Source organism: Hippopotamus amphibius, chromosome 6 (assembly GCF_030028045.1).
Source record: "Hippopotamus amphibius kiboko isolate mHipAmp2 chromosome 6, mHipAmp2.hap2, whole genome shotgun sequence".
NCBI lineage: Eukaryota > Metazoa > Chordata > Mammalia > Artiodactyla > Hippopotamidae > Hippopotamus > Hippopotamus amphibius.
Window position 1 is genome coordinate 26,727,470 of NC_080191.1, and position 12,463 is coordinate 26,739,932.

Below are 12,463 nucleotides of genomic sequence, written 5' to 3' on the forward strand. Positions count from 1 at the left end.
TTGCTGCCTAAGGATGTTAACTAGAAAATGATGTCTCACTGTTTATTATATTCTATCATTTTACGTCAACCTAAAAGACAAGAAATTGCTTGTTAAATTGTAGCTGAATTTATCTGTCGGGAAACTGAAGGTTTATCAATGAGGAAAGGATAGACATCTCCAGAGAATGGAAGCACAATCAGCAAATTAATGAATCTGCCTGCAGATTTACTGTGACAATTATTTGTTAGCTTAACCAAGAAATTGTTGCAGCTCTTGACAGCGACCCCTACTTTTCCCCCTTATCTGCAATCTGTTCAGGAAGGTACCTTGACAATACCAAGAATTCAGTGAAGAAAAAAAAAGTCAGGGTTATACTTCTGTATTTTCCATTTTTTTAGAAAAAATGTTTATTTTTGTAAAATTTATATCTGCACATGGTTTAAAGAGTCGATCCTACAAGGTTTGTTGAGCAAAACAGTAGTGCTCCTCCCCCTTCTCCACCATTTTCCCCTTCACCACAGCGATCATTTTCCTCTGTCTTAGTTGATTCTCTTATTGATTTCTCACTATGGAAGCTGTGGGTTTAGCTTTCTATTATATTTTCCACAAATATACATATGCATCATTTCAACCTCTCATCAATCAAACATAGCTATAAATTTAACTAGATCGAGATGCAGAGTCTGCACTGTTGTGGCTCAGCAAACACTCTTTGGAGTTTAGACAATTAGTGAACTATGATTACTTTTCACCTCCTGTCTGAACAACTCTCAGTTATCACTGGAGTTCATAAGTACAATTTTTAAAATTTTCTTTCTTACTTATTGTTAAGACTTACCCACCCATTCTAGTCCTTTTCCCTATCCCCTCTCCACAAATTTTCCACCAGCTTTGCTTTCTTCTTTCCTGCGTGAATTCAGGTATGTGAAAGAAACTCTGACTATGTCATTCTAGACTATGCGTTTAGTAGTGTGTGTTGCATAGATTCAACCAGACTTAGGAGAGAAAGAAAAAGAGTGAGAGAATGGCACGGGGAAAGTGTACGGGCACTGGGCATTTTCAGCTGTACAAGCAATTCCAGACAACTGCTGAGCAATTTGGGGAGAATCATCTGTCACTTTTGGAGCATAACTTTGAAGCTTTTACCTGATAAACACACAGGTGCGGTCTACGCTAAACAGATTGGTCAAAATGCCTGGCGACTGAGGTCTGAATCACAGACCAAATTCTACTCTTCCTTACATGAGGGGAAGTGTCTTCAAAATCAGCAGCAGTCGAGAAGATGTAGCTAAGAGTCAACTTCGGCTTCTTAAAGGAATTCAACAGTGCTAGTGTGTGTCTTAAGGATGACGTAAGGGGAAGAGTTGAATGGAAATTTTGCAATCACGATGTGCCACTAACCACAAGTGGTCAGAGAGGTAAACTGAGCAGTCAAGTATGACCCTGGCATCCACATGCCACCACTGAAAAACTACATACAGATCCCCAGCCCACAGCCTTCATCCCTTTTCTGTTTGTTCGCAGCTCATGGAGGATAGATTTTGAAACCAAGGAGGCAGCAGGAAAACTGGCCTTCCCCACATCTCTCCTGTGTAATTCCATTTAGACACACCACTTGACCTTTTGCGCTGTTAATACCAGTTTCTCTGTCTCACAAATGTGATTCGGCTCCTTTTTAGGAGATGTTTATGAAACAGAATTGGAGGATAAGAAGGGAGCTGACCTTGTATCACCTTCACCATAAAGATTAATAAAACATAAGGCTCGAGACTGCTTTTGGGTCTTTTCTTAACAGAGAGATTGAAATTCTACATCTCTCATCCTGTTCTCTCCCATCTTGGTTTTCTCCCTTCCTGACTCAGTGTAGATTTAGATCATTTGCATTCAGTGGTCCCTCTAGAGGGATGACCAGGCACAAATGCTGACACAAGTGCAGACACAGCACCGAATTGTGACGTGCCAAAAACGTTCAAAGGGAAGCAAGCCAAATGTGACGGAAGAGGGCACTGAAGCAACCAGTCATTCAAGGTGGATACCTGAAATTACCACAAATGTTGTTTTAATAGAGAGAGTCCAACCATGATTTGCTGCCAGGTTCAGCTGAAGGGCATTTCATTCACGTCTCCTATGTTTGGTAGGTCCTCCAAGGGCACACTCATTATGAACTATTAGAACCTTGATGCCCATGAGCTTATAAACTTTGGTCCTATTTGTAACAATTCTTCAGAGTGTCCTGTACAAACCTGAGGTGGAAAAAATCTGAGAATGAAAGATTGTTGAGAAAGAATGGGATGGCGTGTTAATTATAAAAGGGAAAATGTTCTAATTTGAGTTAATTTTGGTAGAAGAAGATCTCAAGGATATTTCGGGTGGTAATCAGGTTTTACATAATTGAAACATAGATTGGAGAGTTTTTCTGGATAGCTGTTTCCTCAAATGTTCAACGATTTTAAAAAAGGGCTCCCAATACTGTTAAAGGAATGGGAACTTACTTCTTAACCAAAAAATGAATCTCATCGTCTTTTTATCTTCCCCTCTCCCCTTCTCCCTCTGTCAGTCAGACAGTCCATTTCTTTCTCCTCAACCCCCTTCTCCGTGGCAAATCCTATCACCAATATTTTTTATTTGCTGGTTTCCAGTGCATTTGGATTCAGTGGTGGTATCAGCATGCCTTTCTGTACGTATACTTACCTGTTAAACATATTCAGGGCAAATATTTCCACATACTGCACTGAAATGGAAAAAAAATTTAAATGTGTATTATTTTTCACTGTAAGATCTCTAGCCAGGCAATCTAGATGAAGGAAAATGTGAAAAATCTCTCTCTCTCTTAGGAGTCAACTATTAACTGGGATCTGGATCGACAGGACTAAGAGATGCCTGGGACAGAGAATCAGTTTTCTTTGGTAGAAATCTGGTTGGCGTTCAGGTCTAAGATTTCTGAGCCAGGTACACAGGGGTTTTCCCTTCTAAGAGCGGAGACCTGTGGCAGCAGCACCACTGAAGAGGCTGTCAGGGCCCCCTGCTGGGTGGCTTACCTCATTTAACTCTTACACCACCACGGGGAGCCACTTGAGTAGCCCCGTTGCACAAAGGAGACCGTGTTTCAGAATTTAAGTAAATTGCTTAGGGAGTCTCTGCTAATAAGTTTTAGAGGCACGATTGGAACACAAATCTGCCTACATTCCTTTCACAGCGCTATGAAACCGAGACGTTGAGTTGGTCGGCTTTGTTTTTTCCAGTTCCCAGAATGAATTCTTTGTGCGAAGTTGTTTCTCCTCCAATTTCCTCCAGGCCCATTATAATGACTGTAGCTATGATATTCAGGATACTGTGTCTGGATGTGTCATCGGGGGCCGGCACCCTTCTCAGCATCCCGCCGCTGTCCTGGGAAGATGGTGCTAGTTTCTGAGGCGTCTCGGCAGGAGCGGGGAGTCCCCGCTAACTACAGAGGAAGGATCCACTCTCAACCTCACGCGTTGGGGGGGAGAACCTCCCCCCAAAAGAAAACCCCAAACAAAAAGCAATCCCCTCAACGCCGACAGCGAGCCTCCAGTCGGCGGGGATCGGGAGGGTCGGGGCATCGAGGCGCCTCGCGAGCGCCCTCTGGCGGGAACGGAGCGCGCGTCCCCCGCCCGGCCCCCCTCCGCCTCCGCCGCCGCCGCCGCCGCGGCGCCCCCGCCCGGCGCTCCGGGTTCACTCTCGGTCTCTCACTTCGCGAGACACAGACGGCAGCCTTCCGAGCGAGCGCGGGGGGACGGGCTGAGGCGGCGCCGCTCGCCCTGAGGAGACCGGGGCACCGGGAGAGAAGGCGAGGCCCGGAGCCCCATCCCCTCGCTCCGCGGGGGTCTCCTCGAGCCGACGGGCCGCTCGGCGCCCCCGCGCGACCTCCTTCGCGGCCACGTCGCGGGGCGCGCCAGGACCTGGGGACGCGGCTAGGGCAGAGCCGGCGCGGGAGGAGCAGCGAGGGCGCGCGCACTGGGACTGGAGAGGCGCGAGCGGCGGGCTGGGCGGCGGCGGCGGCGGCCGTAGCCGCGGGTGCCTCCCCGCCTCGCCGCTTGGCCGGCAGCGCCGCCTCCCCGGGCCGCGGCCGCCCGGCCGGGTCCTCCGCGCGTCCCCGGGCCCGGAGCCGGCGCGCGATGCGCCCGGCAGCGTTCTGATCGCCGCCGCCTCCGCAGCGATGATCCCCCCCGAGCCGCAGCCGCAGCAGCCGCAGCTGCAGCCGCCGCCGCCGCCGGCCCCGCCGAACCATGTGGTGACCACCATCGAGAACCTGCCGGCCGAGGGCGGCGGCGGCGGCGGCGGCGGGAGCCTGTCCGCCTCCTCCCGGGCGGGCGTGCGCCAGAGGATCCGCAAAGTGATGAACAGGTGAGCGGCGGCGGGGGCGCGGGGCAGGGGCCGCGGGCGTCCGGCCCGGGGACCCCTCCGTCCCCCGGGCGGCCCGGAGGCCCTCTGGGACGGACGCAGTCGCGGCCGGGGAGGCCGAGGAGAGCGGGCGGCGACGCGCCCCGCGCTGGCGGAGAGGCCGCGCGGCAGCTTTGTCCCGGAGCGGGGAGCCCCGGGCGCCCGGGCGCCGGCGGGTCCGAGGCGGGAGTTCGGGGAGAGGCGGGGATCTGCCCGCCTGGCTGCTGTGTGTCCGCGCTCGCGTCCTCGCACGCGCGTGTCGCCTCGCTCCCCTTTCCCACTCGGGCCCCAGCTTTTTGCGCTCGGGGGCCAGAGGGCACGCGGGGGTGGCCGGGGAGGAGGCGGGAAGGCGCGGGGCTGCGGGCATGGCCTGGAAGTCGCCGGCCTCGCGCTCCGCCCGCGTGTCTCCCACCCCCTCGCCGGGAGATGGGGTCGCGGCCACAGCCCCGGCCGGCAGGTGGGCGGGCGGGGTACCCACTTCTCCCGCCTGACGCTCCAGGAGCCGCTCCGACTCTTCCTGGCTCGGAGCGGGGCAGGGGAGGCGAGAGGCCTGGGTCAGACCCGGGCAAAGTGCAGAAATGTTGCGGGAAAGGTGTGAGGAGGAGGCGCCCGGCTATGCCAGAGCCAGAGGAGGCGAACGCTGGTGGCCGGCACCTCCAGTGCTGGAATCTGCGCAGTGGATGGATCAAGGATGAGGCGTTTAGGATGAGAACCCGGGCTGATGTGAGATGGGGCCCCCCTGGCGCCCCTGAGTCGGCTCAGATGCGAAAGGGACTTTTTCTACTAAAGTCACTTGAAATGGTTGAAGAGCTGACACTTAAAAATCAAATAGAGAAGTGGTTGTGTGTGTTTTTATTTGGGTGCGTGTGTGCCTTTCGATGCATCTGTTGGGGTAACTCTTAAGGGTGCTCTGTTCATACCGGTTTCTGTGTGGCACTGCTTTGGGTAGCCGAGATCCCCCCAAGGGATTCACCTCGGCCTGAAAGCTCTAGTGGGGGCACAAAATATGTACAGGAATAGAAGCTTGAAAAACTCCTTATTTTCGGAGTATGGTTTAATTTAGTTATATGAAATCCCAAACCATTCAAGATTCCCTTGCGAAGACTTAATACCTTAATAGCTTACTTGTGGGTGCTTCCGTGTGTTTCCATTTATTATCAAACGAGAAGAAATTCACTCTGAAGTGAGACAAGAGCTGGTAATAGAAACTCAAGCCTTTCCTTTGATTTGTGGCTTAGAATAACACCTTCCAAAATATTACATCTGAAAGATAGTGAGTGGAATAAATCGAGAAGATGCTGGCTTAGTACATATTATGTGGGCTTCCTATCCTTTATGAATACCTGTGATTTTTTGAATTGTAAATGACTTGGCATTGGCTGTTTAAAATTTTATGCAGCATGTGTTAATTATTAATTTCCCTCATCAAACTGGGAAGAAGCTGGTGTCATAGTTCATTTATCTTTGCTTGATTGTAAGTTATTATTGATTCTGTGCAGGTTATTTCTTGATATTTCGTGAATCTTAGAGTCCACAATAATAAGATCACTGAGGTAGGAGTGAGGGGACTTGGTCTGTCATCATTCCTTTTGCCACTAACTCACCACGTGGCTTGGGGCAGAGCTGTTCATCTCCCTGGCTCTTGGTTTCTTCACTTGCAAAATGTTCTACTTGTCTTACCTCTCTGATCATGGCTTTGAGAAATAGATGATGTAATACTGAAGAAAAGACTTGAAAAAGTATAAAAATTTACAAGAATTCGTTATTCAACTGAATTCTGTTGTCTAAGGAAGGGTGGTGGGAACACCGTAAGCAAATTAAGTGAAGTCATGGTACGTCATGGGTAGAATGTTGTGTTTTACTAGCCTTCAGTGATCTGTGACGAGTTCCTGATTTATAGAGGAGGAAATTAGACTGAAAGGTTGGGTCCATGACATCTCATGGCAGATACATCTGTGAGTGACATCCTAGGGTTATAGCCTTTAGACTTCAACTGAAACATTTGGTTGTCTTTCAGAGTTCTTCAGAATTTTCAGTGTCATATTTTGTATTAAGTAACTGGTCTTTCCTTATCCTTAAAGGATAAGAAGAAAAATATTTCTTTGGAGAAGGAGCGCCTTTGGTAAGGAGACTGAAAAAAATCAAAATAAGTGTACAAATCCTGGTGGAGTAATTTCATTAGCATACTGATGGGCCTGGCTTTTGCTCTGTGATTATGTCATCAGGAGACAGCATTAGTCGTGGCTGCTGAATGGTTAGGCACTAAGTAAAACCAAGAGTGTAGGGGTGGGGGGGGGGGCAGGGAGTGGAATTTTCCAGTTCCTGTGTCAGCATTTAGCTGTGGCTCCCCTCTGGTATGAGCCCTTCAGGCGTGTTGGACTAGTCAGTAATAGCTTTAAGGCTGGCCCATTGGGTGCTGTATCGTAAGCATCTTTGTTCATTTTCTAAAAGCTAAAGATCACTTTTTCCTTCTTTTTCGTCTTCCTCTTCCTCTTTCCTTAATACTTCTATTTCTTTCACCTACCTTGCCCTATCAGCTAACTGTCTTCTGGACTTTGTTTCCTTTCATCTTCCTCTCTCATGCAGTAACTTAGCTGCTAGCAGAAAGTGAGGTTGCAAATCTGGAAGTTTGGAGCCAATGTGAAAAATATCCCTCTAACTTCTGGCATGCAGATACACTGTTGGCAGCATTCTGTTGCTGTGAGCTACCCAGTAGAGTCTCTTCGGTGACTGAGTGGGGCACTGCACCACTGTTAGTTCCTCTGAGCATCCCACTGGGCCAGAGGGGCAGTGCTGAGAGACTGAGGATGGTGCGCCAGGACAAGGAGTGTCAGAGTGTGAGCACCGCAAGCCTGGTGAACTGCCTGCGCTGGTCACAGCCTGCCAAGCCAGGGGAAGAAATGCAAACACACATGCTATCTATATCCTGTCTGCCGAGGGATAGGTAAAGGGAGAAGTACTGATTAATAATTAAAGGTACTTGCTCTCAAGAAGCTTAGAATGAAAATGCAGTGTTACCTTAATGCCGTCTGCCTTACATTGTCCTGCATCATTTTATTTCCTTAATATAGCTCCATATCCATTCCGCTTTCTTTAAAGGCTTATAGAGTTGGATGGTTGCATTTCTGTGACAAATAGGGCATCTCACTGATTGACTACTCCCTGTAAAACAGTTAGGGAAGAATATAATAGTATCCGTGATTTCGGTGAAAGAGGAGGTGCTAGATATTTTTTTTTTAAACCAGTTAATGGAATGTGTCACATTCTTCTCCCCTGTTCTATTTAAAATTGTTTGGGCAGTGCGATGCAAGAAATACAAGATGATTTTGATGCTGGGATAATTGTTACTTCTTTAATTCCCAAAGATTTAGAATGTCAGTTCAAAGAAGGAAAAAAATTATGGCAAACTCCTCTTCACTTATTTCTTGAGTGTGGGATAGTATTTATTACCCTGCCACAGGCAAGCAAGATATGACAAAAAAAGAAAATACTTCAAGGGCAACAGTTGATGACCCTCTCACAGAAACTGCTGATACTAGTAGATCTCTTAGAAACATACAGGAGTAGATATTGATCTATGTAGTATCTGAAGATTTTCTCCTCTAAAATGATTTCATAATGAAATATTTGTGAAAAACGAGTGATAGCTTGTTTTATGTTTTGCATGTGTGCCGTTTTATTTATCTTTTCCCACTTGAATGTTATTTTCAGGTCTTAATAAAAATAACCATGAGTTTCCACTTTTGACCCACTTTCTTCCCGATAAGAGATGCATTGGATTGTCTCAAGTTATAAGCGCATTTCTGCCTTTTTGTGTCTTGTGGTGGGGATGTTTAATCTTTAGAATGGAACCACGAGTGTGACTTTGGGTTGTCCATTCATTTGATTTGAAGCTAGCTGATTTCTAACTTACACTTTGATTTATTTCATTAATTTTCAAGTTTATGAAACTTTTTTGAATGGAAAACTAAAGAGCGTGAAGGAGGATATATAGGAGAGTTGGTAGCAAGCCTACATAAAATCGATATCCATGTGGGAAGTTACCATATATGATGGGACAGTATGTATGTATTGCTTTTCTGAGTTATTAAATAAGACAGAGAGAATATGGTGAACCAACAGAATGGCTGCCAGGAACACAGTTATGCTTGTACTATTAGGTACAGTTGAGGAAGACATCTATTATTGTTTAGGTGGTCCTTTTTTATCAAATGGGATGGCTTTTGTTGAAATAATAGTGAGGCTCTTCCTCAAGCTGCTACTACTAACAGATGTCAGAATGAAAGGGGAAGACCAACCAGTAATGAGGATAATTGCTACAAAATATTCCAAACAGAGCAGTGTGGTGTGATTAAAAACAGACATTTCTAAGATCAGTAGTAAACAAAAGATGTCTGAAGGACACATTTGTTTTTAACTATAAAGGACAAAATTATACAAATAAAAGATCATCCAGTATATTTTTTTGCACAGAGTTTGGAAAAATGAATGTTCATGTTAAAGGAGTATTTAGGTTACCTTGGATAAAGATGGTGCATTTCCAAGGAAGTAATGTGTAAGACAATGGATCTATCTTCATGCAATTTTTCTTTGACCTTTTAGTCTCTCAAGATCCCTCAGTGCCTCAGGACCATAATAAAAGATGTCCGTTTTTACCGTACACTGCTATAGATGTAAACGATATGGCGAATTGAGTCGGCTGCCCATATAGTTCTAAAGTTGCTTAATGCAAGAGCTGATTTATTATTTAATTGCCATTTCTGATAAAAGTAGAATGCAGCATGTGAAAGAACCACCCCTGGGTTTTAGTTTAGGTTTATCATTCATTTGAGTTCAGGCCAATGAGCATTCACTGTACCTTGTTTAAACACATTAATTCTTGATTATGTTTCTAAAAAAGTATACTTAGGAAGTGAAACACCAATAGATACATGGAAAAATACCCCATACTGTTTGGCGTATTTCTTGACCGTGGCATGAACATGTACATGTACATATTCATTTATTCTTTTTTTAAGGGTTGAAACCACATAACATAACATTTACCATCTTAATCATTTTTAGGTGTATAGTACAGTAGTGCTAAGTGTATGCACCTCCTTATGCAGCAGACCCTTAGAATTTCTTCATCTTGCAAAACTGAAACTCTGTATCTACTGAACAGCAACTCCTCTCTTCCCTTCCCCATTGACCCTGGCAACCACCATTCTACTTCATGTTTCTAAGAGCTTGATTATTGTAGATACCTCCTATAAATGGAATCATGCGGTGTTTCTCTTTTTGTAATTGGTGTATTTCACTTAGCATGATGTCCTCAGGGTTCATCCACATTGTCACATGAGGCAAAATTTCCTAAGGCTAAATAATATTACATTTTACATACACACGTATATATGTATATATATATACACACACATATATACCACGTTTTCTTTATCCATTGACTTGTTACTTGTTGATGGACATTTAGGTTGCTTGGTCCATCTCTTGGCTATTGTGAATAAAGCTGCAATGAAAATGAATGTGCAGATGTCTCCTCAAGATCCTGTTTTCAATTTTTTTTAGTCTATATATCCAGAAGTGGGATTGCTGAATCTTATGGTAGTTCTATTTTTAATATTTTGAGGAATTGCCATTCCATTTTTAATAGCCGTGGTACCATCTTGCATTTTCACCAGCAGTGCACAAAGGTTACAATATCTCCACATCCTGCCAACACTGTGTTTGTTTTTGATAGTAGTCATCCTAATGGGTATGAAGTGATATCACATTGTGGTTTTGATTTTCGTTTCCCTAATAATCACTGATTTTGAACCTCTTTTCATATACTTGTTGGCCACTTGTATATCTTCTTTGAAGAAATGTCTGTTCAAGTCCTTTGCTCATTTTAAAACTGGATTATTTGGTTTTGCTGTTGTTATGTTGAGTTGTAGGACTTCTATATGTATTGTGGCTATTAGCCCCTTATCAGATATATGATTCACAAATATTTTCTTCTATTCCATTGGTTACTTTTTCACTCCGTTGATTGTTTCTATATGCATTTGTTCTTAGTCACTTTCTGTGTGCTGAGTCCTCTTCTGGAGGACACATACCTAGCAAAACATGATTCTTGGCTTGAAGGACCTCAAAATCTAACTGGGTAGCTTGGCATATGTGCTGCTATTGAGAGTGAATAGTTACAATCTGTAATCTGAATTTTTATGCATAATGCTTAATTGTATGCTTCCAAATGTCTAGATACTAGAATCATATAAATAAGTTGTCCTGTATGCGATCCATATTGAACTTATTCTGTCTTATACAGGCACTAGTTGAATGTACAAGAGTTGAGAAGAAATTTCCCAGGAAATGGCAAGGAAATCAATAAAAATAAATACATCTTAGGAAGTATTTTCTTAGAAAAATGACATGCCTCAATCAGGGGCAGCGTGAATGTAATTTAAGTATACTAATATTAAACTTTTTAAAATATTTTTTTCTGTTGGATTTAAATTTTAAACTCTCTCTCAAGAAAATTTACCTGTGTGACGGTGATGACTGAAAAATACCTTACATACCATTTTGCAAGTTCTGATATTATGAACCATCAATTCCTGCCATTTTAAACAAATTAATTAGGCAAACCTAGTACAACTGAATACACATTTAAAGAAGGCTGAAAACCAATTCGTGCTAATTATATACAGATTTAGAGTGACAGGGCTACAGTTCCTAATCATTCCTGGCTTGGAGATAGTACAAGGTGCTGATGCATCGTGTAAGACAAATACTTCACTGGTTTCTCTTTTCCTCATCCACTCATTCACTCCGTCAGTCCGTCATTTATTCAGCAAGTCTTTAATGAGTGCTTACCATATGTTGGGCACTGCTGGATCATAGTGGTGAACCAGACAGGGCTGGAGTGGACTCTTGAGTGCCACTGGTGGAGTTTCTGTTATTACCCTTTCAATATAATCTTTCAAGGGGACAATTTAAGTAAAGTAGAAATAAAGATTACATACATCCCTTCTCAAAATGATTAGATTTTCAAGGTCATCTAACAGAGATGCAAAAAAAAAAAAAAAAAGGTCTCATAATTTAGTTGTTTCACCGGTAGGAAAACTACTTGAGAGGAAAACTGAACCCCTAGTAAAGTTACTTGAAGTGTATACAGAGTCAAGAGGCAGATCTTTCTTGATGAACACAATACAATTTGTTTCACTTAGGACTTTAAGAAAAGGAGGAATAGCCATTCATGTTCATCTACTTTCAGAGTGCTAGAAGAAAAAGAACAGACTTGGATCTCATCCTGCCATTTCAGGGTGAGCCTATCAAGGTCATTGCCATATAACCCAAGAAAATAGAGTTTCCTGAAAATATCAACATTCTGACAGTGTATAAACAACTTTGAGGGAGCTTGGGCACATGTTTGTGCATTGCAGGTAAGAGAGATTTAAAATATGACAAAAACACGAAGGAGATTTGGAAGGACTGGATTGCTTTACTATATAATTTGATACAACCTGTGAGTGTTTGAATTAAAATGAGCATTTAGACAGCAGCGCAAATCTTAAATTTTCCATTATAAAACATACATTTTATATTATAAGATTTTACATCATGTGTTATTCTCATAATAATCTTTTTATAGATGTGGGAACCAACTTTTACGGTCACACAGCTAAGTGCTTTTATAAGACTACAGAAGAAGGAGAGACTAGTCTGGAGACAGGGTGGGAGGGTTCAGGGATGGCATTTGTCCTCAGCATTGAAATGTGGTGTCTTAGGTTGGGCTGCTATAACAAAATATCATAGACTGGGTGGCTTAAACAACAGACATTTCTTTCTCACAGTTCTGGAGGCTGGGAAGTCTGAGATCAGAGCCCTGGCAGATTGTGTGTCTGGTGGGGGCCTTCTTGACTTGAAGACAGCTGTCTTCTTGTATCCACACATCATGGAGGAAGAGAGTGAGTGTGAGAGTGAGAGAGAGCGAGAGAGGGCGAGAGCGAGAGATATCTCCTTTCTCATCTTAGAAGGATACTGATTTCATCATGGGGACTTCACCCTCATGACCTCATCTAGATCTAATACCTCC

General features: G+C 44.2%; 1 protein-coding gene across 1 annotated transcript in view; it reads left to right on the forward strand.

Moving 5' to 3' along the window:
* The first annotated feature begins 4,162 nt into the window (after positions 1–4,162).
* SLC35F1 (solute carrier family 35 member F1) overlaps positions 4,163–12,463 on the forward strand; it is a 381,987-nt gene continuing 373,686 nt past the window's right edge. Inside the window, exon 1 of the mRNA XM_057739875.1 lies at positions 4,163–4,350. Coding sequence (XP_057595858.1) covers positions 4,163–4,350 — 188 coding nt within the window. The remainder of the gene's footprint in view (positions 4,351–12,463) is intronic.